Source organism: Mirounga leonina, unplaced genomic scaffold (genome assembly GCF_011800145.1).
Source record: "Mirounga leonina isolate KUSES-001 unplaced genomic scaffold, KU_Mleo_1.0 Mir_173, whole genome shotgun sequence".
NCBI lineage: Eukaryota > Metazoa > Chordata > Mammalia > Carnivora > Phocidae > Mirounga > Mirounga leonina.
This window is the reverse complement of record NW_023270447.1, coordinates 75,947,391-75,973,430: the sequence shown is the minus strand read 5'-3', so window position 1 is coordinate 75,973,430 and position 26,040 is coordinate 75,947,391. Positions and strand designations below refer to the sequence as shown.

At 49.1% G+C, this 26,040-nt stretch overlaps 1 protein-coding gene and 1 long non-coding RNA gene across 2 annotated transcripts in view; both read left to right on the top strand.

Annotated features, from left to right (window-relative positions):
* The first annotated feature begins 3,503 nt into the window (after positions 1–3,503).
* Positions 3,504–11,645, top strand: LOC118019871. The gene is made up of 3 exons (XR_004681766.1): positions 3,504–3,771; positions 4,540–4,720; positions 9,056–11,645. It is a non-coding gene; the product is annotated as an uncharacterized LOC118019871 (long non-coding RNA).
* A 12,237-nt stretch (positions 11,646–23,882) lies between these two features.
* CLIC4 (chloride intracellular channel 4) overlaps positions 23,883–26,040 on the top strand; it is a 72,517-nt gene continuing 70,359 nt past the window's right edge. The window contains exon 1 of the mRNA XM_035019460.1: positions 23,883–24,116. Coding sequence (XP_034875351.1) covers positions 24,045–24,116 — 72 coding nt within the window. The 5' untranslated portion in view covers positions 23,883–24,044. The remainder of the gene's footprint in view (positions 24,117–26,040) is intronic.

The following is a 26,040-nucleotide window of genomic DNA, read 5'->3' as shown; positions in this document are numbered from 1 at the left end:
TCAAATAAATACATAAAATCTTTAAAAAAATAATTAAAAAATAAAACATGCCCCCCAAATGCTCTGACACTCTTTTTTTTTTTTAAGATTTTATCCATTCATTTGAGAATGAGAGACCACAAGCAGGGGGAGCAGCAGAGGGAGAGAAAGAAGGAGACTCCTCGCTGCGTTGGGAGCCCGATGTGGGGCTCGATCCCAGGACCCTGGGATCATGACCTGAGCTGAAGGCAGACGCTTAACTGACTAAGCCACCCAGGCGCCCCTGTGACACTTTTTATATGCCCTCTCCTTAGATATTGGTCCTGTGACTGCTTGACCGATAGAATACAGTAGAAATGACCTAAATCTTAAGAGACTGGTAGGCTCCACTTCCTATTTCTAGGGACACTTATTCTTGGAATCCAGCTGCCGTGCTGTGCCCAGGGCACACTGAAAGGCCAAGTGTAGGTTTCTGGCCGACCAGTCCTGACCGAGATTCCAGTTGACAACCAGTGTCAGCTGCCAGCCATGGGCCTGAAGAAGCCTCTGGATCGCTCCAACTCCATTCACCACGACTGCAACCACACAAAAAGCCCTGAGCGAGAACCCCTTGTTAGGCCCAGTGAACCCCCAGAACTGTGAGGAAAAAATAATAAAATGATTTTGCTCTAAGCTAGTAACTAAGTTTTGGTCGATCCATTTTGCAACAATAGTCTCACTGGACCGGGAGACAAGGCATGGATCCCTTCACAGTGGGATGGGATAGGGGAGCCAACTTTTCATGAAATCTTAAAGCACAGAGGGGCCTTAGCAAACTGTTCTACTCGGAGGCTGACAGGAGTGACATCTGGATGAACTTGGTATGAGATAAAGTTTCTGCTGTGACCTTGAGGAGGGGGCCCAGAGACTGTCCAGGTGAGAAACGGAAAGGTGTCAACGGTGACTTGGAAGCTTCTGTCTTGGGCAACTGTCCTCAGGGACAATGTGAGCTGAAATTGGGGGCGAGGAGGGAGGAAGAGGATGGATGAGCGGGTTGGGAGGAAGGGGAGAAGACCAGTTTGGGATGCACTGCTGCATTTTCGATGTGCCTTGTAGAAATACCAGAACCTGCTGATAGATTAATAAAAAAAGAGAAGCTTCGGCTCGTGTCCCCAGAGCAGAGATTTGAGAAGTCTGAACCCCAGAACTCATTCGTAAATGCCCACGTGCATTCATTCATGTATTCCCTCGCTTACTCAGCCATTCAGGCAGGCAGATTTATGTCTAAGAGGGCAGACCCTGCAGCCAGACCGCCTGCGTTCAAAGCCCAGCTCGATCTCTTCCTAGTGGCAGGGCCGTGGGCAGGCGACACAGGCTCTGTGCTTGCGATTCTTTATCTCTAAATAGGGAAGATAACAGTATCTATATTATTGTAAAGATTAAAAAAGTACACACGCAGAAAATTCTTAGAACGGTGCTTGCAACATAAATACATACGACCTGTGAGCTACTAATATTCAACCAAAAATCTTGGGTCCCCTGCTGCATTGAGAACACAGCAGGGAACAAGGCAGACACAGACCGGGCCCCGGGAAGCTTCCATGCCAGTCCTTATTCAACACCGGGGCCCTATGGTTCCTTAGGTTTTCTCTCCTATGTATTGTTCCATTTGATCCTCAGAAGGGCCCCAGGAGGTTGTTAGAACAGTGAACTTATCCCTACTTGACAGAGGTGGAAACTGAGGCCTGGAGAGAATTGCTGTCCTCCTTGCACAATTGATGTCCTCCATCTGCCGTCACAAATCTGTGTGTCCCTTCAACAAAGGCTCTGTGACACGAGGGCTGACCAACCTCTTGCCCCCGAGTGAGGGGCCCCGCAGCCCTCTCATGCCCAAGGTTCCGGAGGCATGAGGTGGGGGCACTGAGCCTGAGCTGCCCCTCTCCCTGCTCAGTCTCCCAGGTGAAGTGGGTGTTTTTCCACTGGGTGTGACTCACAAAACCCCACCCAATACCATCTTCATGGATGCCTGAAATTCCACCATTCGTGATTCATTCTTTCAGGTTGAGCAATTGCTCCCAGGAACATCTTTTAACATCCCAAATTCCTCTGGGATGGGTTGCTAAAGGCCCTAAATATGATCCCTTTCCTTCTATGGATGAAGAAAGCGTGCTCCAGAAGGAAAAGCGACTTGCCCAAGGACATATGGCCAGTCAGTGGCAGAGCGGGGATGAGAAGCCAACACGGCGGACCCTGGAGCCCCACCCTGGCTGCGGGGGGCACCGAGAGATACTCCCATGCATCGTTCGCTACTTTGCAGCCTGCGAGGAGCTTTTCCCTCCCAGGGTCCACTTGCTTCGGGTCATCCCTACCAGCTGGCCGCCCTCCTCCCTGCTGTGGGCATGAGCTATGTGGGGCTGCTACAACCATTCCCTCTTCTGATAACAGGGCTTGGTGTATTATTTTGGGAACTAACCTAAAGGTGCCGTTCCCTGGTCCCCGCTGCTGGATCTCTGAGGGGCTATGGTTTCTGGCCTTTCCCAGGCCTGGTTTACCTCCTCCTTCCATCTTATGGGCAGCCCCAGATCCTTGCAGGGCATTCGTTTTCGTTGTTGAGATAGTTTAAGTAAGCCAAAGTTGGTTTCTGTTGCTTCCTCCTGAAGAGCTCTAATTGGCATACCCACCTTACAGATGAGGAGGGTGAGGCGTGGAGAGGAAACGTGAAGGAGAGGTAGAGCCAGGACTGCGAGCCCGTGGCCTGCTTCCCAGCCTGGGCTCTTAAGGAAAGAGGAAGGTAGAGAGGAGTACAAGTGAACAGGCCTGAACAGAGTGTAAGTGGTTAAGTGAGAGGTTTTGGAGTCAGACAGACCTGAGTTTGAAGTCTCTATCTGTGATGTGTTAGTTTTGGGGAATTGGACAAGTCATTTCATCTCCTCAGAGCCTGCAGGGTACTGTTGGTGAGTAGAGCACTGGAGGAATTTTGCCTTTCACACATTTCCCTGGACAGGGACTCCTGTGCAGTGAACAACCTGGACAATGGTACAAGACATCCCTATGGATAGATAATATCGGCCTTATGTGGTTGGTATGGGGATAAATGAGATAATGTATATAAAGTTTCTGGCACAGTGCCCAATACTTAGTAAGTACTCAATAAATAGTAGCTAAGTATCGTGACACAACACTGCAGGCTCAGTCTGGAAGGTCTCCAGCGCTCTGTGCTGACGCTGTGCAGTCTAAGCTCTTCCCTTTCTCACCACCCACCCCCAAGCCTCATAACCTTTCCTAGATGGCCTCAGTGCCCTGCCTCTCCCTTCGCGGCTCTTCAAGTTTGGCTGGGCTGCTGGGCAACAGGGTTCTGGCCTTGTCTGGCACACCACGGCTTTCAGTTTGGCGACGGCCCCAGATCCGCTGGGGTCCAGCTGGCAAGGCCCTCCTGTTCCAAGTTTCTGAAGGTTCCAGCAGCCAACCCTGCCCTCCAGGCTCCTCCCTCAGACCCCAGGCAGATGGCGAGCATATACTCGGAGCCTAGCTGCTGCAGGCCCAGAAGTCCCCTATAGCAGCCCAAGCCCCCTTCGGCCTCCTCCCTGCTCTCTGGAAAGGCCCAAGTGGCCAGAAGCAGGAATGGTTGGACAAGGGCCTCTGGGAGAGCCACGTGGGCCAGCCCAGCGCCTGCCAGCTCTCAGGCTGATCTCACAATGGCTCCTTTCACCAGAGAGAGGAGCTGGCCTGCCTGTAGCCCGCGAGGTGCTGTCCCAGGCCCCAGGGGCATGGAATGGGAGATCAGAAACTAAGGGATTGCTAAGGCTGAGAGAGGTAAATGTGCTGAGCCACCCCCTCATGACCACCTGATGTCAAGGTCACCACCCCACAACTGGGGCTGCAGGAGATCAGGTTCTCTGGGGCCCGGGGCTGGAGTGGGGGTGGGGGGGTGAATAAGTGTGGGAGCAGATGGAGGGAAAGAGTTAGTCATGGGGTTCTGGGGAGGATGGGAGACTGGGCCCTCAGCCCACGCTCTCGCTGGCATCTGCAGGCCCATAGCAAGAGGGTGACGTGGTCCCGGTCCTTGAAAAGCCCTTCCAGTAACAACTGGGGCATCCCATCCAGGCATCTTTCACATCCCCCCTCTTCTCCATGCCTTCTGCCCAGGCTTCCATGATCTCTCAAAAGGACTTGCATCTTCCTACAAATATATCTGCACCCATCCGCTCCCCCTTCTCCATTCCCAAGGCACAAATCTAATCTAAGCTGCTCAGTGAATTAAAGTCCTCACCAGCTGCCCACTGCCCAAAGGACCATGGCCTCGGGGTCCACACCACCATCTTTGCCCACTCAATATCTATTCCTTCTTCTGATCTCCAAATCCTTTTATTCCCAGGAAACCATCTTTCCCCCACTCTCAGTCCCTGTGGTTTGGGTGGGGCTCACACCTAGGGATAGGCATGTGACCCCAATTTGGCCATCTCCCCCACTTCCACACAGTGACTGGTTCAGGCATAGGCATGTGACCCAAACAACTCCAGGGAGATGCAATTTCAGAATCTGTGTTTAAACATTTGGACAAATGAATCTTTACTTCCACAGGGCTTGGAACTGGGAGGGTGTCAGCCTGGAGCCTCCTTCATTTGGAAAGAACCTGCTCCACAGTGAAGCCAACAAAGGAAGCAGAAAGATGGGAGACCAAGTCCTGGTGGCATCATTTGAACCCCTAGATCCAGCTGTACCTGAAGCAGATAAGCTGAATTATTTTTTGTTTGTTTCTTGAGTCAGTACATTTCCTTTTCATTTAAGCCTCTTGGAATTGTGTTTTCTGTCTCTTGCAACCCAGGACTTATGACCAATACAGCGGCCTCAAGCCAGTTTTGCAGTCCCATCTGCCTTGCTCTGGACTCGCTATTCCCTTGAACACCCCATGTACTTGGTGACTTCTGCTGGGCACTCTACTTGGGGTGGACTTACTTTCCCCCTTTCATACTTGCTCAGCTCTCTCTCTCTCTCTCTTTTTAAAAAGATTTTATTTACTTATTTGACAGAGAGAGAGAGCATGAGCACAAGTCGGGGGAGGCAGAGAGAGAAGCAGACTTCCCACTGAGCAGGGAGCCTGACGCGGGGCTCGATCCCGGGACCCTAGGATCATGACCTGAACTGAAGGCAGATACTTAACCGACTGAACCACCCAGGCGCCCCTGTCCTTGCTCAGCTCTTAAAAGTCCAGTTCAAATGCCAGTTCCCTCACAGAGCCTTCCCCAACACCTCCCCAGGGAGAATTTGCTCTTTGCTCCTGTACACTCCGGAAGCATTATTAGACTGGTTCCTAGTGATTTGCTTTTTTGTATATCCATCTCTTCTGCCAAATTATTGAGCTTTTTGAGGGCAAGACCTATGGTATCTTGTTCTTTTCTTAGTACCCAGTGTGCCTGGCCTGGCACAGAGTAAGTGCTCAAGAAATGCTTCTGGACTGATCTGACTTGCCTTCGGACTGGGTGGGTCTGGCTGGGGTTGGTGCTACGACTAGGCAGCTCTGCGGCCCATTTCCACCTCGGGGCAAATGCTGTTCCTTCAACCTAAAATGTTTATCTCCCCTCAGCCTAAATACCCTACTCATCCATCAGGCGACTCTGCCCCTCATATCTGACGAGAGGCCTGTTTTGGAGGCAAACAGACTTGAGATCAAGCCCCGATTCTTCTACATGGCTCTTGAGTGATGTGGGCTGAGTCACAGAACTTCCTTGAGCCTCGGTTTCCTTAAAATAGCAAACACATGGTGCTTATTTGTGTGCTGGGCATTGTTCTAAGTGCTTTCCATGTCCTAGCACTTCCAGTTTTCTTATCCGCCCTGTGAGGCGTAGGTTCTATTATTGTCCTCATTCTAGTGACAGGAGAGCTGAGGCCCAGAGAGGTTAAGTGTTGCCCGAGGCCATGGCCCGGAAGTGGCTGAGCGGGGGGGTTTGGAACTCCAGCTCCAGTCAATGCTCTTCACACTCAACTGTCCTGCCGCATGGAAAATGGACATACTAGAACCTTCTTCATGAGGTTGTTGTGAAGTCCAACCCTCACATAATGTGTGTGGACGATCCAGCAGAGCTGAGCACTGCTGTTACCACTGGTGTGTTCTGAGCCTGGCGGAGTCCAGTCCTCTCACAGAATCCTGAATCTTGGGGTCGCGCTGCAGGGACTGGGGCCGTGGCTGGGCCAGAACAGTATCCACTTGGCTCTGGCTACATTCTAGGGCTCTCTCTGCTTGGCAGAAGGACTCTGCTCATAATGCTCATTTGTCCAGACTGTGGTTCAATGGCTTCTGCATTCTCTGCACGCACTTCCCTGGGCCCAGAAGGGATGGAGGGTGACGGGACAGGCTCCAGCCAGGCCAGGGAAAGCTGCTGGGAATTAAGAGGTCTGGGGAGGCAGGATTAGCCTAGTTTCTAGAAACCCCAGCTGTGCCACAGCCTCGTTGTGAGAACTTGGGTAAATCGCATAGTCTCCCTGGGCCTCAGTTCCTTCATCTGTGAAATGGGGACAGTAACTGTGCCTACTTTATCAGGTGGTATAGGGATGAAAGAAGTTGCTGTATTTTGCAGTACCTTTGTGGGCACCTAATAGACAACAGTTAATCATTAGTTTTATTTGGCTGTTTGCTCAGCCAGGCTGCCTAAGTTTCAGTCTTGGCTCTACCATTTCCTAGCAGTGTGACCCTGAGCAAGTTACTTAACCTCTCTGTGCTCAGTTCCTCACTTATAACCTGGGGACGAGGACAAAATGCTAATAAAACAACAATGTGTCTGCCACGTTAAAAGTGCTCCGTAAGCTTTAGCGCTTGCTATTGTTATTCTCCAGCTGCAAGACCTTGGCCACAGCCTGTCCCTTCCCGTGCCTCAGTTTCACCACTAGTTCGGTGAAGTTTAGACTTGACTGTGAATGCCATGTGCTAACAGATTCCCGGGCTCCACTCCACTCTACCAAATCAGTCTGTCCTTGTTTTTGCTCATCGGTGTATTCTCAGAACCTGGCCTGGATCTGGCCCTCACTAAATATTTACCAAATTTATGTTTTTCATTAAACAAACACCAACTTAGTGCCTTTTTTTGCATTTATTTTTATTTTTTTTTTAAGTAGACTCCACACCCAACATGGGGCTTGAACTCAAGACCCCGAGATCAAGAGTCGCATTCTCTACCCACTGAGCCAGCCAGCCGCCAACTTAGTGCTTTTTATGTGCCAGGCACTCTTCTGAGTGCTTTACAGATGTGAATGCATTTATTCCTCGCCATCTTGGAGGGAGGGACTATTAGTATCACCATTTTTTTTTTTTTAATTTATTTGCGAGAGAGAGAATGAGAGACAGAGAGCATGAGAGGGAGGAGGGTCAGAGGGAGAAGCAGACTCCCTGCCGAGCAGGGAGCCAGATGCGGGACTCAATCCCGGGACTCCAGGATCATGACCTGAGCTGAAGGCAGTCGCCCAACCAACTGAGCCACCCAGGCGCCCCCCATTTTTTTTTTTTTTAACAGATGGGGCAGCTGAGGCAGAGAGTGAATGTGCTAGGGGATTTGAACCCAGGTCCTCTGGTTCCAGGTTTATCTTCTGAACTTCTCTGACCCTGTCTCCTCTGTTCAGGAGTGGGGGTGCACAGTGAACCCACCCATCCGTGGGCATCCATTACTCATCTCCTGGGATGGGATTCTCCCATCTTCAGGGTGGGAGGAGGGGGTTGGCTGTGGGATGTGGGGAGCTGAGCAATGCGCCTAGCCCCTGGGGACAGCCTGCCAACACCTGCCACTCGGCCAAGTCCAAAAATGGCTTGGGCGCAGCTCCCATCCTGCTCTTCTTCCTGGGAAGGGAACAGGAAAGGCTCAGAGGCCTGGCTTTGGTACTGACTCACGGGGAGGTGGGGGGAGCCGCGGAGTCAGGAAGGGCTCAGTGTGCGTTAACTTTGTCTTCTTTCCTTGGACACTCACTGGAATAAGGCTGGGTCCCCAGAGCCAGAGGCCTGAATCCACCAAACCCAGAGCCTCAAGATGCTCACAGACTTGGCAGGGGAAGGGATGCTACATTGAAACCCAGTCACAGCATCCCTCCGGGAAGAGGAGGGTCTTTGCATGGCCAAATACACTGGTGGCCACCTCGGGTGTGAAGGGCACTGCCCTCTCCCTGGCCACAGCCTCCAGGAAGGCCTCGGGCAAGGAAACAGGGAAGACTTGTGACCATAAATGGGAGAAGAGGACAGGAGCAGCGAAATGGAGCCTGAAGAAAGAGGCAACCTGTCCAGAGTCCCATTGTTCCCAGGGTGGAAATGTTTGCTGGATTTTTAAGATGAAGGATATTTAATAATCAGACTCAACTGTTTAGCAGTGACTGCGTCGCCACTAATCCCTCCGGACTGACCACGTGCCACACCCGGGCCTTCCCACCACTTAGGGGCAGAGGTGTTCCAGGACTGGGAGTGGGGGTGTGGACAGCACACATGGGGCCCTAGACAGGTCTGGAGAGCGCCAATTCAGTGGATGCGGTCCTGGGAGGCCAATGAGATGGGCTGCCTGTAACCTGCCCATCTCCTGGCTTTCTCCCTAGGTGGGCACTAGGGCTTTGAATCAGGTGGTCAAGACTGCAGACTGCAGAACTAGATTGTGCAGGCTTGACTCACGTACTGCCCGTGTAAACGTGGGTCCTGTCCTAGACTCTCTGGGCCTTGGTTTCATCTGCAAAATGAGAATAATAACATAAAGGCTAAGGTGTAAGGACTTTATGTGGATTATCCTATTTTAACCCTTGCTACAACCCTGTGGAGTAGGTACTCTTTGCAGGTGAGGACACTGAGGCAGGGGAAGCAGCTGACTACGTTTCCACAATAGGTAGCAGAGCTGTGAAAACCCAGGAGGTCTCACTCCAGAAAATGTGCTATGACCTACTTCATGGATCACATCAACCCATGAAGGTAGTTGTGAATGTTAAGTGAATTTATGTATGTAAAGCTCTCAGAACAGTGCCTGGCGCGTGGGAAGTGCTCAAAAAGTTAAATGTGAGCTCTCATGCTGTGGTCAGTGATGTGGACACCTGACTCAATAGGCTTAAACATTAAGGTAATTTATTATTTCACCAACAGGAAGTCCTGATGCATTCCTGGCCTCAGGATTGATTCAATGGTTTGACGATGGCATAAGGACCCAGGAGCTTTCTTCATCCTGCTCTGTGCATTGGATCCAGTCTAAGGTCAGCTCCCCTCTTGGTGGCAAGATGGCTGCCAGCAACACCTAGACCGTCAAACATCCTTACTCTTTCCCAGCAAGAGGAAGAGGCTATGCCCCTAAACCAGACATCTAGGGCCTTCCCTTCAGTCTGACTGGGCAAGCCATGTCATGTGGTCATCCCTGGACCAATAACAGCACCAAAACAATGCTCCCGAGCTGGCTGGCTTTGCCTTCTCTGTCTACAGGCTTGGAACTGATATGGGGGTAGGCTTTCCCTGAATAAGGGGGCTGGCCAGAGGGTTCTGTTGGGAAGGGATAAAGGGGTTGTGGATGCAACTTTAAAGAACTAGTGACCCTTGTCAACTGGAGGATCTGGGGAGGACCCCTGGGTTACACAAATAATTTGAATACAGTGTGTTCATCCAGTGTCCGTTGGTGCCGGATCCAGAGGAGGAAGAGGTTTATTTGGACTGAGGGTGGAGGTGTATTTGTAGGAAGATCCCTGGAGGCTTCGCCTCTGAATCCTGGACTATGAGAAAGATTTCCTCGGCCGGGAAAGCCTGCGAGGAGGGTCAGAGGGTACAGCATGAGCAAAGATCTGTGTGCTTCTGGGAAGCTGGGGCTTACGGGCAGAGTAGCCTGGGAATGGGCAGTGTGGAGACATGGCCCTCGGCACACAACTGGTTCCTCTCTACTTCCTCCCCAACCAAGAGCACCAGAACGTTAACAGCTAGCACTCCCGAGCACTTGCTATGTGCACGCACTTCTCCGGCATTCAAGGCAATGAGATACAGAAAGCTAAAGTCCCACAGCTGCCAAAGGGCCCTCTGACCCCAACACCAGGGCTTTCAACCTGCCCGGTACCTTCCTCACCAGGTCCCCAGCCCTGCAGCAGGAGGAGAGAGAGGAGCCCCATCGGGCCAGGGCGTCAATGCATGAGTCACTGCAGCTGGTGGTGGCCTCTGTTAGGGGAACCTGCATCTGGCAGACAAAGGCGGGAAGCCAGGTTTTGTCTCTGGTGGGCAGGGAGGTGGCTTCCTCCCAAGGTCTGAGAGATGGGGAGAAGCTGGGGGAACAGATGTGGAAAGGGGCCCTAGAGCCCAGAGATCTTGCTTTCTAGGACTAGCTCCCCAAATCGCTGTTTGCTCACTTGAAGTAATAACAACCCGCAGTATTTCAAATATCCTGCCATTGGGAGGGGGCAGATGGAACACGGTGAAGAATGCCAAACGCCTCTTTACCATGCCATTCAAGTGTTATTTGTTTTTCTTATTAAAGCAGAAATCCTGGGTTGAAAATGTGGGCAGCAATTGCCTTTGCCACTCAGCCTTTGTTCTGCTTTTCTACTTTTTGTGTTTTTTTTCCCCCAGTGTTCTCTACAACGAACATATTTTACTTTTTAATGGACTCCCCGCCCTCACAAAGGAGAACATTAAAATTCATTATTAAAATTCCTCCGTGGGCTATGTCTACATAAACCTATGCATATATTCATAGAATGTCTTTGGAAGGCAACCTAGAAAAATGGTCAAGCACGGGGCTGGTGGGAGGGGAAATGGGGGAGGGGGGCTCTGGGCTGTAGTGTCCATGGGACTGCTTGAATTATTATTTATTTATCTTACCATATGTGTGCATAACCCTTCCAAGAAGTGTGTTTAGTTTTGTTTAGATTTTCTTTTTTTTAAAGTAATCTCCACACCCAACATGGGGCTCAAACAACGCTGAGATCAAGAATCACATGCTGTACCAACCGAGCCAGCAGGGGCCCCTCAAAAAAGTTTTGTTTTGTTTCACTTTTAGTCAAGAATATCAACCAGACCCAAGCCCCAAATTTCCATTGGGTCCCACAGTTGCCATCCTGGGGACTCGGCTATGGGCTTCCCCCTCATTCTCTGGTTCTGGCTCTTGAAGAGACACCCCTTTGCAGAGACCCTGGGTCCAACTGGGAGTCTCCCAGCCAAGTGGCTGTTTCTCCCAAAGTGGGCACCTGGCCACTCAGGGAGCAAAACTGTGGGGGTGCCCCTCTCCCTGGAGGACCCCTACCAGGGCAGGCAGCTGCTCCTCACTGGCTCCTCACTGCACCTCCACACCGAAGAGGAAGGCCACGTCTCTTAGGAAAGCATGGGGTCCTCCGTGACCAGCCCCCCTTCTGTCCAGTTCATCCTCTCCACTCCCTCATCACCGACGCTCAGCTGGGAAGCAGAAGAAACTTCCTTCTCTCACCTCAGGCCCAAGCACAAGCTGTTCCCTGTACCTGAACAGTCCCCCTCCCCCATCTAATTCGCCCAGCTAATATCGACTCATTACGCAAACCTGATCTTAAATGGGCCCTCCTCCAAGAAGCCTTCCCTGATCAGTCCTGTTAGGGGCCCTCCGCAGGGCTCCCATGACACATCGGGATTCCCTAGTGAGGGCTAATTACCTAACTCACCGATCCTCAGTTTTCTTGTTTGTAAAACAGTGCTTAGTGCAGAGTTGTAAAAGATGACATGACTTAATAAAGATAAAATGCTCAAAATAGTGCCTGGTACGAGGTAAGCACTCAATAACTCTTGGTCCTTATCAGGCGATATTTAGAATCGCCCGTTGATCTGTCTCCCCCGATAGACTGTGTTGAGCTTCTTTTTTTTTTTTTTTTTAAAGATTTTATTTATTTATTTGAGACAGAATGAGAGAGAGAGAGCACATGAGAGGGGGAGGGCAGAGGGAGAAGCAGGCTCCCCGCCGAGCAGGGAGCCCGATGCGGGACTCGATCCCGGGACTCCAGGATCATGACCTGAGCCGAAGGCAGTCGCCCAACCAACTGAGCCACCCAGGCGCCCCTGTGTTGAGCTTCTTGCACACCGTGGTTGGGTCATGTCATCCTGACAGTCACTCAGGGCCTGGTACATATTAAAAAATTATCAAAAAATTCTTGTTAAAGGAATGACATGATCCATTCACACCAGTAACCATTTCTGGAGCATTTGCAAAGCATGTAAAGTATTGAACGCTCTGTGTCAAACACTGAGCTACATGTACTCTCTACATGATTTTCACTTAATCCTTGTGTGGAGGGTGTGAGTTAGATCCCTGTAGTATCCCCATTTCACAGATGGGTAAACCTTCTATCCTCTTAACCCGTTTTCTTTTTTCATCACGGCACATCCCCTCCTGATGCGTTATGTATTTATTTGTTTGCTAACAATAGAACCTGACTGTCACTCCACCAGCATAGAAGTTCAGTGAGAACTTGTGTTCTATTTTGGTGGTGTTCATGAGGCCTAGCACAGGGCCCAACACATAGCAGATGCTCACTTTATATCTGTGCTAAATATCCTTGCTTCTGGAAAACCTGTTGACTCTTCTCCATCCGAGACTAAGAGGGATGCCACCACCTTTACTTTCACAGGGTGTGCAAATTATGAGTACGTCCCCTTCTTTGATATTCCTTTTTAAATCTGTGGTTTTCTTGGCCAGCCAGCAAACTCTTGGAGGACGGGGCCTGTGGTTAATGACAGGAATAACAATGAACATTTGTTGAGCATTTAGCATCGGCCAGCTCTTCACCTGATGTATCCCATTCACCAGTTTCAAGGAGCCTATGGGTAAGGTCTTGTCCCCTCCTTACAGAGGGGGAAACTGAGGCTTATGGAGGTGAAGAGACTTACCGCAGGTCACGGGCCGGTCACTTGTTAATGGCACCTGACCCAGGCAGTCTGAATTTAACATTGGGGTCCTTAACCACCACACACATTGCCTCTTTGGGAAAGACAATAGTCATCTGGACCATAGACTGAGTGGAGAGCATTCCCAAACGCTTTGACAAGCAGGAAACAGAAAAGGTGGTTTCTGGTTCCACTGATTTCCAGCCCCACTTGAGACAACGGGAGGTGGGATACTTGACAGAAGTCCCTGCAGGGGAGGAATCATGCAGGAGGAATCAGGCAGACTTTCCAACTTGCCTTTCATGACATTGATATTTAGAAGCACATGGACCAGGTATTTTTGTAGAATGTTGCTTGATTTGGGTGAGTCTGTTATTTCCTCAGGTTATACATTCTCAGCTGGAATATTTATGCAACTGATACTGTGCGCATCAGTTCCAGAAGCCCCCAATGTCTTTCTGCCTGGAGAGGGTGATGTTTATTTTGATCACCAGTTAAGAGGCGGTCTGGTTTCTGAATGTTATAGTTTTCATCCTTGCAAGTAGTAAGCAATCTGTAGGGACACTTTAAGGTTACATAAATATCCTGTTCTTGTTGACTCTTGTAGTCTTTTTTTTTAAGATTTTATTTATTTATTTATTCAGAGAGAGAGCACAAGTGGGGGGAGAGTCAGAGGGAGAAAGAGAATCTGGAGCAGACTCCTCACTGAGGATGGAGCCCAACCCAGGGCTTGATCCCATGACCCTGAGATCATGACCTGAGCTGAAATCAAGAGCTGGACACTTAACTGACTGAGCCACCCAGGCACCCTTCTTGTAGTGTTTATTTCTGATCAGCAGGAAGAGGTGCCCCGCCCCCTTTTACCTTCCTTGTCCTTGTCATCCTCCCCTGGTGAGGGATGGGGATGGGCCTTGCTTAGCATACTAGATCAGCATTCTGTGGGGCTTGGACATGCTCACACCCTGAGGAGCCCCACTGGGTGAATCCAGGGACTCAGATCCTTGCCTTGGCAGGGTGTATCCAGCAGCTAAAGAGACCGGCAGGGGAAGAAAGGACTCCTGGAGCCTCACCTGAAAACGAAGAGGTGAACCAAATGACAGAAGAAAATAGTACTGGGCTCATCCCCCAGGGCCCTGGCCATGTCTGTGAACAGCTCAGACAAGGCTATTGTCCTTCTGTCAGGGACTGTCCCCTAGGGGTTACACAAAGACTAGGCGGTCCTGGTCTAAACATGGACATTGCATTAGCTCTGTGGGCCTCCAGGTATCACCAGGCCAACAACTGAGGGAGGTGGACCCCCAGGGCATGGGATGCAGCTGGGAAAACATCAACTCCAGGCTTTTCCTTTTCCCCTGTTTGCAGGGTCTCCTCTGGCTGCTGACATTCAGCACAGCTCAGAGCTGGGGAACTCATTTATTCTTTTGAAGCGTGAAGGACACTTCTCAGCTTTGAAAAAATACTGTTGCCTGCTTGAATTTCAAATAGTTTAATGCCCCCTCTGCTACCTAGCTGTGATCTAAAGGACTGATTGTTCAGGCCTCAAAGTACCGAATAAATGAACTATGAATGCCCAAGGATGGAGAAGAAATGTCCTTATTCGAATCAAACCTTATGGCTGGAGACAATTGTCCATTTTTGCTCTTATGTAGCAAGGAAACAGCTGGGAAGGAGACTATCCAGCCCCAGAGTTCTCCTGGAGCAACGGCTTGACTGTCTCTGCACCTTTAGGCAGAAGGAAATGAGCAGCTCCTCTGAGTCAGGGCCACTAGCTATTTGTCTATGTTGCAAGATCGCCTTCGTAGTCTTAGGTCAGAGGTCACAGAGCAGAGCAGGCATCTAGCCGAACACTGTTGAACACAGGGTACTGCCCACAGAATGGCTGTGGGGGTGGGGGAGGGGAAGAACAGTGTAGCACAGGGTACCACCTGCAGTCAGAATAGCCTTGGGTCCAATCCCAGCTCCGCTGCTCATTTACCAGCTGTTTGACTTAGGCAACTGATTTAACCTCTCTAAGCCTCAGTTTGTCCTCTGCAAAATGGGGAGCAATAATAATACTCAACTCAGGGGCGCCTGGCGGGCTCAGTCAGTAGAGTGTGTGACTCTTGACCTCAGGGCTGTGAGTTCAAGCCCCACATTTTGTGCAGAGATTACTTAGAAATACCACCTTTAGGGGCGCCTGGGTGGCTCAGTCGTTAAGCGTCTGCCTTCGGCTCAGGTCATGATCCCAGGGTGCTGGGATCGAGCCCCGCATCGGGCTCCCTGCTCAGCAGGGAGCCTGCTTCTCCTTCTCCGTCTGTCTACCACTCTGCCTACTTGTGCTCTCTCTCTCTCTGTCAAATAAATAAATAAAATCTTTAAAAAAAAAAAAGAAATACCACCTTTAAAAAAAAATAATACTCAACTCAGGTTGTAGGTATCATAGGTATTTTAAATGAGATTGTAGGTATTAAATGAGATTGTGTTCACAATCCAATCAGGCAGATATTAAGGGTCCTGTAAACCCCTAAAAATAGTGTAAGATCTAATAACAATAATAATGGTGGTGATGATGATGATGATGATCACTATTATTTCTGAGCCTCCAGGCTGCTATGTTAGGGTTGACGAGGAAGTTGGAGCCGGGGTGAAGTAGGAGTAGGGTGTGGGCTAAAGGAATGGCAACCCTCAACCTCATTTTTAATGACTGCATATTATTCCATTATACAGATGAACTATGTCTTATATAAGCAAACAATCATTTTTAACAGTGCAGAATATATTTTTTTAAAGATTTTTTTTTAAAGATTTTATTTTTTATTTATTTGAGAGAGAGAGCACAAGAGGGGGTAGGGTCAGAGGGAGAAGCAGACTCCCCGCCGAGCAGGGAGCCCGATGCGGGACTCGATCCCAGGACTCCAGGATCATGACATGAGCTGAAGGCAGGCGCTTAACCAACTGAGCCACCCAGGTGCTCAACAGTTGCAGAATATTTCCATGATTAGATGGATCACATTTTAGCAGGGAAGCAAAGGGGTGTATTAGAATAGGCTTTGAAGATAGAGATCATCAACCATTTAATCAACACTTTTTTCCCACCTTGACTCCGGGCCAGGCCCTGTGCTTTGTGCCAGGGTAGAGAGGACAGATGTGGACTTGCTCCCACAATGCTCATGAGCCACAGTAGAGACAGACATATAATCGGACCTGACTTTAAACCCCTGGCTATGTGGGCTTAAGCAAGTCACATGTCCTCCCTGAGTCATACTTTCCTCATATTGAAAGTTCAATGTATAGTGTTACAACCACAGTATTCAGCCAACAAATACTACTTCTCTTTTCTAATGATTAGTGGTTTTAAATATATATATATATATATAATTCTTTTGTTTTTATGGATACTGTAGCCATAGATATCCTCATAAATGTCTGGGGTTTTTTTTTTTGTTGTTGTTGTTGTTAGTTTTGTTTTGTGCATGGGTCATTTATCATCCTGGGATGATTTCTGTTATCCAGCTAAATAAGCTTTTCTAAACCCTCTGCTACTTTTGAATGTTCACTAGGCAGAGGCGTGGGTAAGAGCCACTGAACTGGTGGCAGGAAGTGTCAGCAAACAGGTCACCAAACTGTCTGGAGCTTTGATTTCTCAGCTGCCTCTTTACCATTTCTCCAACACGCTGAGGAAATTCCTGCCTCAGTGCCTTTGTACTTGCTCTTCTCTCTACCTAGAGCGCTGTTTGCCTGGATATTGTCCTACTTCCTTCAGGACTTTACTCCAATGTCACTTTATCAGAGAGGCTGTTCCTACTCCCTGCCTCCAGCACCCCTCCCCATCCCCTGACTCTGCTTTGTTCTTCACAGTAGCTCTTATTACCTCTGGACATAGGCAAATTGTCCTGGGTATTGGTTTATGGTCTGTCTCCCCAGATAAAATGTAATCTTCGTGAAAGCCAAGATGCTGTCTGACCTGGGCCTGGAACAGTGCCTGACACACAGTAGGCTCGCAATAAAAATTTATGGCATGGGTGAATAAAGAGATCAAATGAGACTACTCACAATACTTGCAGTGTTTGCTAGTGCCTGGAAACAGTAAAAACTTGCTCAAACGGAAGGGAGAGTCATAATAATTGGAAACTTAATACAGGACCTTATTTGGGTGGTAGGCCATTGAAGATCTCGGCTGGGCCGTGTGCAAGTGGGGACTGGGGTGAGGGGGGAAATATTTCCTCCCTGCCAAGCTGCAGCAAGAGGCTAATGGCCTCCACAGGGATCCAATCCAATTAAGGCCCTGGCTCCATGTCAACTCGGGTTCCCTTCCTGGCTGCTGCAGCTTCCAAGTGACAAAATGAAACCTGTAACTTTCCCAAGACGAGACAGTCTCCAGGCAAGCAGGGCAGGAAGGGGCTGTGGGTAGGGTTTCTGCTCCCAGGGAAGCAGATGTGCATTTTACCCAAATGGTTTTAATACTGTGTGTGTGTGTGTGTGTGTGAGAGAGAGAGAGAGAGAGAGAGAGAGAGAGAGAGAACGAGCCAGGATCAGAGGCTGGGTCACCATCCTCAAGACCAGTCCTTGGAGGGAAGGAGCTGGATGCAGTCAGTGGAAAAGAGATGAAAGCAAGGAGACCTGGGCTCTCCTGCTCCCACCTCACTGTGTGGCCGGACCAGAAACCAAGGCGGTGAGAACACACGCCCTGCTCGAGGTCACATAGCTCCCGTGGTGGAAGTGGAAAGGCTACTGGCCACAAGTTTAGGTTTAATGGCACTCAGAATTCATTTTTTCTTCTTTCTTTCTTTCTTTCTTTCTTTCTTTCTTTCTTTCTTTCTTTCTTTCTTTCTTTCTTTCTTTCTTTCTTTCTTCTTTCTCTTTCTTCCTTCCTTCCTTCCTTCTTTCTTTCCTTCTTTCTTTCTTTCTTTCTTTCTTTCTTTCTTTCTTCTTTTTAAGATTTTTTTATTTGAGAGAGAGAGAGAGAGAGAGAGCACAAGCAGGGGGAGGGGCAGAGGGAGAAGCGGACTCCCCGCTGAGCAGGGAGTCCCATGCTGGGCTCCATCTGGGGTCTCCAGGATCATGACCTGAGCCGAAGGCCAATGCTTCACCGACTGAGCCACCCAGGCACCCCTGTTTATTTCTTTTTAAAACCAATTTTTGGAGAAGTTATGCATACCCAAGCACAGACTTTTTCAGTTATGAAACAAAACAGTGTAGAGTAAACAAAGGGGCACCCCTGTCCCCTGTGAGCCAGTTCTCCTCTCGGGGGATAAATACCCTTAGCAATTTCTTGTGTGTCCTTCCAGAGAAAAATGCATATGTGATGAAAGATGAATTACAGGTTATGAAAAGATGATTCACAGGTGTGCACATGTGATATACAGGCATGCAAAGATGATACATGGGTATCGCATTAAATTTTGGATTAATATAGAAAGACCTAATATCATAATGATTTTGAGTCTCCTTATGCAAGAATAGATCATGCCTCTCAATTTGTCCAAGCATTTCCAAAGTTTTTTTGTGAATATATATATTCTCTCACATATATATGTTTCTCAAAAGCATAACCATTTTTTTTTTTCAAATGGAACTTGTACATGTTATTTAGATGCTTTCCTATTTCTTAAATGTTTTTATATTTTTGGTCACTTTTAATAAATGAGATGTTTTGTTCCATTACAATTTAAAAGATGGTAGGGGTTTGTATACAGAAAGACACTGATTTCTAAAAGAATATTAACTTAGTATCTCATCGCTTTTGTGAGGTCTTATATTGTTGGTGATAGATTTCCAGCTGGTTTTCTCTGGAAGTAATGTTGAAGACAGCCAACCCAGTAGATCCTGTGAGTATGTTAATAAATTCTTTTCGATATGAATAATGGCCTCTCACATCTGTGTAAACTTTCCCTTCCTTCCCTGATTCCACATAAGCCTCTGACACTTGGCAGAAGAAGAAACTGAGGCTTAATAAGGTGGAACAATTTGCCCAAACTAGTGAGCGACAGAGGTGGAATTTGAACCAAGGCCTGTGATGCAACCTCAGGATCACGAGGCAAAGGAGAAATTGAGTTGAGGAGGGGTTTGTGCAGAAGAAGCAGAAGATGACAGTTTTTGAATGTCTACACTGTGTTAAAAACTTTACCATTTTAAAATTTTGATTTGATTTTTTTTGAAGTAATCTCTATGCCCAACGTGGGGCTCAAACTCACAACCCTGAGATCAAGAGTCACATGCTCCACTGACCAAGCCAGCCAGGTGCCTCTATGTGCCATCTTTTTTAAGCACTCATAAGAACCCTTCAAGACCAGCATTATGAGCAGATGGATGGCCAGGGTATGGGCAACACGGATAAAGAGATTTGGGTTTGATTATTGGTTCTGCCACTTACCGGATGTGTGACCCTAGGCAAACTGCTTAACCTCTCTGAACCTTTCTCCACTGTACCCTTGTTTCAAATGGTACCTGGATGGGTCCTTTTTTTTTAAGATTTTATTTATTTATTTGAGACAGAGAGAATGAGAGACAGAGAGCATGAGAGGGAGGAGGGTCAGAGGGAGAAGCAGACTCCCTGCCGAGCAGGGAGTCCGGTGCGGGACTTGATCCCGGGACTCCAGGATCATGACCTGAGCTGAAGGCAGTCGCTTAACCAACTGAGCCACCCAGGCGCCCTGGGTCCTTTTTCTAATGAAGGTCCATCTGCTGGGGCTTGTGGCCAGGAGGAACATGTTAGTCCTTGGACCCACACACTGGAACTCTATCCCAAGGGCCTAGAAAAGCTGAACTGAAATGTGTTTCCAGCTTCGTGTTTGATTCTTCCAGGGGAGCCCAGATCTATCTATAGGGAGGCTGGAAAGGTTGGTGCTCCTATGGACACAGCATTCAGGTTAAACTTTAGCCAGAATTATGGCTAAGTCACAATTAGCAAGATTTTATAGGACCTAATTCACATCAATGGGGACAGAGTTGAAATTCAAAGCTGCGTTGGGATTTTCCATAGCTGGGTTGACTGGCATCACCAAAGAATAACTGAACACCTATAATATGTGCAGTGAGAGAAACAACAATATGAACTTAGGAAATGGGAAGTTAAAAGGCAATGTTTGAAATTTATTTTATTTATTCTTTCACTTAGTCTGATTATTATTATCCTATATAATGCGGCCAGGCACTGAGTTAAGCATAGTAGAGCATATATAATAACTAATGTGTATTGAGCACGTAGTATATGCTGGGCACAGTGTTAAGTGCTTTACATTTATTAACCTGTATAATCTCCATCACAAGCCTGTGAGGTAGGTATTGTAATTATCATCATTTTGCATGAGGAAACCGAAGGTACAGAGAAGGTAACTTACTTGAAATCACGTGGCTGGGAAGTGAAATATTTAGCTCAGGTAAGGATGTATATGACAAGTTTCCCAGTGCTCCAGGAAGCTCATAGAATACCAGGGCAGAACACATTGATATGAATAGTAATCATAGCTAATATTTATTAAATGCTTCTTATTAATTGCTTAATGCAGATATTATCTCATTTAATCCTCACAGTGACTTTATGAGTTAGGTTCTCTTTTATTGCCTGCTGTAGTGATGAGGGAATGTACTTGAGTAACTCACCCAAGTTGGGGTTGGAAATCAGGCAGTCTACCAGTGAAGCCCACACTGAGAACTGCAACACCACCCTGACCTTGACCTTGATGGGTAGTGGTGTAGAATCCAGACCAATGCAATAGTGGAAAGACGCTCCATGGAGCAGGGGAATTTATGAGTGTGCTTTGAAGGATGAGTAGGAGCCTACTTTTTCCCATACCACTTAGTGGACAGTGTAGCCAAGAGATAACTGTGGGTTCGAATCGCAGCCCCACCATCTTCCCAGCTGAACGGCTTCTGTTTATCCCCTCTGACCCTGTTTTCTTAATTGTAAAATGGGGACAATGAAAACTATTCCTCTGACACCCCCTGAGGAATAGATATAATTGGTTCAGGAAACAACCAGCTAGCTGTTGGGCATGTAATGTGGAACAGTGGTCAAGCTGATGCACACATGGGTACAATATCAACAGTCCCTACAGAGCACTTACCACACACCAGGCACCATTCCAAGCACTTAACATAGATTCACTTGCCAATGATCTTATCAAATAGGTACAATTTTTAGGTCCATTTTATAGATAAGAGATGGTAGCCCAGAGAGACTGAATAAGTTATGCTGAGCTAGGAAATGACAGAGTGGAAACCAGGCAGTCTGGCCCCAGAGTGCATGTGCATAGCACTTCTCTACTGCCTCTACTGTTGTAGAAAGTGGGGTTGAGACTCTCGGCCAGCAATGCCACATAATCAAGAGTGGGAGGAGGGAAGTGTGTCATTAGGGGAAGCTTTTTGGAGGCGCCATCTTGTCCTTTGGAAAACCTGACTCCTTGGCAAGTGGCAATCATAACACACACAAAGCACCTGGCTTCTCAGACCAGGAAAGCAGGACCCTCCAGAGTATGCCCGGGGTACAGGAAACCATAGCGTAAACACGGCTCGTTCACTCATTCCATAAGTTTTTATTGTGTACCAGGAGCAGTTCCACGAGCTGGAAATATGGCCATGAGCAAAATCAAACAAAAATCTCTGCTCTCGTAGAGTTGATGTTCTAGTGTGGGGAGACAGACAAGATGCAAATAAATAAGTAGACTATATGACCGAGGGTGGTGGTATAGAGAGAGATAAAATGGAGGGTGGAATGACCTATAACAGCTTGCGCTGTCAGATAGGATGGTATTTGGGAGATCTCTCAGAGTGCTTGGCCTGTTGAAGGAGTAGCAAGGAGATGGGTGTGGCTGGGGTAGAGAGCAAAGGGGAGAGCAGTTAAGATGAGGTCAGAAGGGTGGGGGGGAGGGAGGTGGGAAGGAGAATGCATCTCCACCCATCTTTAAAGTTGGTGTGTGTGCTATAGAAACAAACATGAGTTTAGAATGCAAACTATGCATACATTTCACAGTTGGAAAATGAGACTTGAGCACAAGGTGCTCATGGAGCCTCCCCTGCATAAACATCCCAACTCACCCCCTCTCTGCCCATCCCTGTGAGCCCATGGGGTTGAAAGTGGGAACACCAGGTATGAGTGACTGTGACCGGGTTTCTAAGGCTTGGGGTCTGAGCCTTGGAGACCACCACTGCCTCGGCGTTCCGAGGAGGAGAACGTCTGGTTTCCTCACAGCTAAGATCGGAGTGTAGTCAGGGAGGTCTCAAGAGCCCTACTTCCAGGCTTTCCCCAATCTCCTTATCCTGGTGCTGGGAGGCCAGTACGTGACCGACAACAGACACCGCAGGGAATGTTCACTGATTCAAACTGAATTCGATAAACCCTCAGGCACACCTGGGAGAATAGGATGCCTGGAAATATTCCTCAGCTCCAGGGCCAGTTTGGGGCCTTCTTTGAGGTTTCATTTGATCGTTTTAGACTTGGATTTGCTTTGAACTGGTTGACCACTTTGGTTGCTTTTCAGGCAGGGTGGAGGGGGGTGGCTGGAAGGGAACTTTGGTTCAGTTCATAATTTCGTGAAAAACTAACATTGAGTTCGGTTCAGAGTCCAGACAAGCACTTCAGTTTGTTTTAGGTGTTAAGTCCCTATCTGGGGGGCAGCCCCCTGGTGTTTCTTTCTTTTCAACAAACAAGCTAGTCACGGAGGGAGTTGAATATGACGTCATCCTAGCCTGTAGGGGTGAACGGGGATGGTACAAGGCTCAGGGCAGAGCTAACAGCCGTCACCGACTGAGTGACACTTGCCGTAAGGCAGAGACTGGTAAGAGCGCCCCACCCGCCATAATGAAACAGGCTTAGGGGTTTCAGGACTTCATCTGACTCTAGACACTGTCTCTTTCACAGAGTCCCTACAAGAATATTTGAGCAACTTGCTATGGTCTGGGAGAGGAAGAAGCTGCAGGTTTCACAGTATTTTCATGCATACATTCAATTTGTTCAAACTGAAATGCGTTAATACACTAAGGATGTCGAGAGACAAACCTCCTACGACTGACCTCCATCATTCAACTGAACCTGGGAAGTGGGGAAAAGTTGTGAGTCAAGTATTACCGAAAGTCAGAAGAGGGAACAAGTAACTCTTTCCGGGCAGGGGGTGGGGGGGTGACATTTGCTCCAGGCATTCAGCAGTAGCAAACCTAGACTAGGTACCCACCTCCTGCCAGGCTCAAAGGATCACAGTCCCTGTCTTTGGGGCTGAAAACCCAGGACAGTTTCTCCGGTTTAAGGACCACCTGTATCAAAATTGTCCTGATGCTTGTTAAAATGTGAATTTCCCCTCTCCCCAGAGAACGGGAATTAGATGGATAAAGCGGGTCTGGGTGTAGCACCCAGGTGATTCTGATGCACATTCGAGTTGGCCAGGTGAGTGGGGGTAAGAAATCAGTCCAGGCAGGAGGAACAGCATGGAAATAGCTTGGGAATCCTTCCTAGCCTTCAGGCACTGGGGTTGCAGCTCAAGACTGTAGGCTCTAGGAGAGGGATCGTGTCCGTGCTGTTTACCACCCGGGGCCTGAAACACACGAGGGCTTCATAAATATTTGTCAATATGCTGGCTCCAAGACAGAAGTGACAGGAGAGTCAAAGAAAAAAGGAAGAAGTCAGAGGAGGAAAAAAAGGTGTTTCTAAGGGGATGAAAACTTTCCAAAAAGTCCCTCCGGAAGGCAGCTCCGCCTAGCAGAGGGAGTTGGGGAGGTGGCCGCTGCGGAAAAGGGCTGAGTCCAGTCGGCTGCAGCGGGGGGACAGAGCGGGAGGCGCCTCCTCTCCTCCCCAGGCCAGCCGAAGGCATGAGGTCACCGGGCAGGGCGCCAGCAGCAGCTGCGAGGCCGCGCCCGCGCCGCCGCGGGAGGCGGTGTCAGGCTCCGGCCCCCGGGGGAATTTCCCTCCCGCCCCCTCGGGAGGCGTGGCTCGGAGTCCCGCCCACCTACTGCCCGAGCCTGAGCTTCTCCACCGCCCCCGCCCGAAGCCACACCCCCCGAGCTTCGTCCTCCCCGTTTCCTCCAGGGTCCCGAGACGCCGGGCCTTGGCCGCGCCCCCGACGACGCCCCGCCCCCGGGCCCCGCCCCGCGGCTTGAAGTGGCTCGGGCTGGGGCCGCCTCCGAGTCGCGCGCGGGGCGTGGGGCAGTGCTGGGCGGGCGAGGCTGCGGCGAGCTCGACGCCGGGACCGTCCAGGGAGGCGCAGCGCAGCGCGGCGGGAACCCTCAGCCGGAGCAGCCCCGGAGCAGGAGCAGCCGCCGCCGTCCACGGAGCGCAGCCGAACCGGCCATGGCGTTGTCGATGCCGCTGAATGGGCTGAAGGAGGAGGACAAAGAGCCTGTCATCGAGCTCTTCGTCAAGGTGCGCGCTCGCCGCCGTCCCGCCGCGCTGAGCCCCCGGCGTCCGCCCGGCCGGCCGTGGGGGGGCGGCGCTCCTCGGCCCCGGCGCCCCCGCTGCGCCCTCGCGCGGCGCCCGCCCCGCCCCCCCCGGCCCAGAGACGCTGCTCCCGCGCCCCCGGCCCATTGTCTCGGGCGCACCCGCGCCTTCCCGCCGCCCAGGCCGGCTGAGGGAGCCGGGGCGGGACCGGGACCCCCGGCAGCCGGCACGCGGAGCGGCGGTCACCGCCTCCAGCTGCGCGGGCTCCGGCGGCCGCCAGACCGTCGTCCCGCGTCGGGGTGGGACGCGCCGCTGCCCGCAGGACCCGGGCGGGGGTGGGCCCCGTCACCCCCGGCCCCGCGCCCGCCCGACCCCACCCTCACCTCCGAGTCTCCCCGGCCGGGACCGAAACCTCTCAGTCGGGAGATGATGAACCCAACTTCTTGGAACGCTTTGTCAACGAGCATTTCGCTGCCCGCTGGCATGAAACTCTAACTTTAATTTTCGATGCGATCTTAATTTTTTTTTTTTTTTTTTTTTGAAAAGCAGACATTCCAGGGCTTCCGGGAAAGACCGAGATTCCCAACTTGGGTTTTCCTGTCTTAGGTAGTTTACCACCATCTGGGTTTCTTGTTTCTCAAACTCGGAGTGGTTTGTATGATGCAACATTTTGGCTGCTCCCTTCGGTGTTGCTGCCTCGGGAAAGATTGTGTGTGCCCTTTTGTTTTGAAAGAAAAACTGATGAGGGAAAGAATTCATAACTTGCTTGGGCTTTAAAGGGTTGATTTTCCCCTTTGGTCTCTTTCCTGGAACTATCTTACTTGCTTACAGATTATACCCCTATCTCTTTCCTATTTTAATATTTTTCTTTTTAGCAAAGGAGAGAGAAGTTATGAACATCTGGCTCCAGCTGCCTCCCTCAAAACCTCAAAATCCTTGAGATGCTCATAGTCACTTACACAGGCTTATTCAGGGCTCTGAATTGGAAAGTTAACAGGAATCTAGAACAATTTTGTTCTTTTTTCCCTGAGTTTTTATTTTAAAGAAGGGAAGATATTGAAGGGTGTGTTTGAGAGATGGGAGAGAAGACATGATCAGAACAATGTTTGTTTTAGGACTTTCTTTCAGTTATCGGTGTTAGAAATATTTTGGTGTTAGAAACATTTTGGTTCGGGGAACCGGAACAGCAGACAGGTCTAGAACCCCCAGAATATCTTCAAAGATTCTGTTTGGGTGACAGATACAGTACTGGGAAGTGCAGAGGATGTAGGAAGGAGCCTGAAATAAGAGAAAGTAAGATGGGTGGAAGGCAGAAGGGTGGGTCACAGATCAGTGTTCAAAAAATTTTATTGAATTAGGAATAGGAAGGAATTTCCATAAACTCAAAAACAGTATATCTACTGAAGTTCTAAAAAAAAAAAAAAAAAAAATACTTAATGGTGAAACTTTAGAAGTAGCATTAAATTTAGAATCAGATAAGGATACTATCAGTAATGGTTTCTTTTCAGCCTTGTGCTGGAGGTCCTAGCCAATACAACAAGACAAGAAAAAGAAATCAAGTGTATGAGTTAGAGAGGAAGAGATCAATGCTTAATGCTCTGCCTACTATTAATTTAACCCTTCAATTAGAAGGAGAGGGGCATGGTGCATTGTTTCTCAACCCTGAGTGATTGTATACTGCTTCCCAGTTTTCCATATTTGTGTTGGATGTGTATTATTATTTACTAAATACATCTTGTAGTAATATCTGAAACTGATTAGGTGTGGTGATTATATTTCTCCTGTGCCTAACTATTAAAGTAAAAAATGTTGTGATCCACCTAAAAGCATCCTGCTTACCACTAATTGTAAGTCTTTCTCACGGGGCTTGGTGGCAGAGACCCAGGGTTCAAGTCTCAGTTCTGTACTC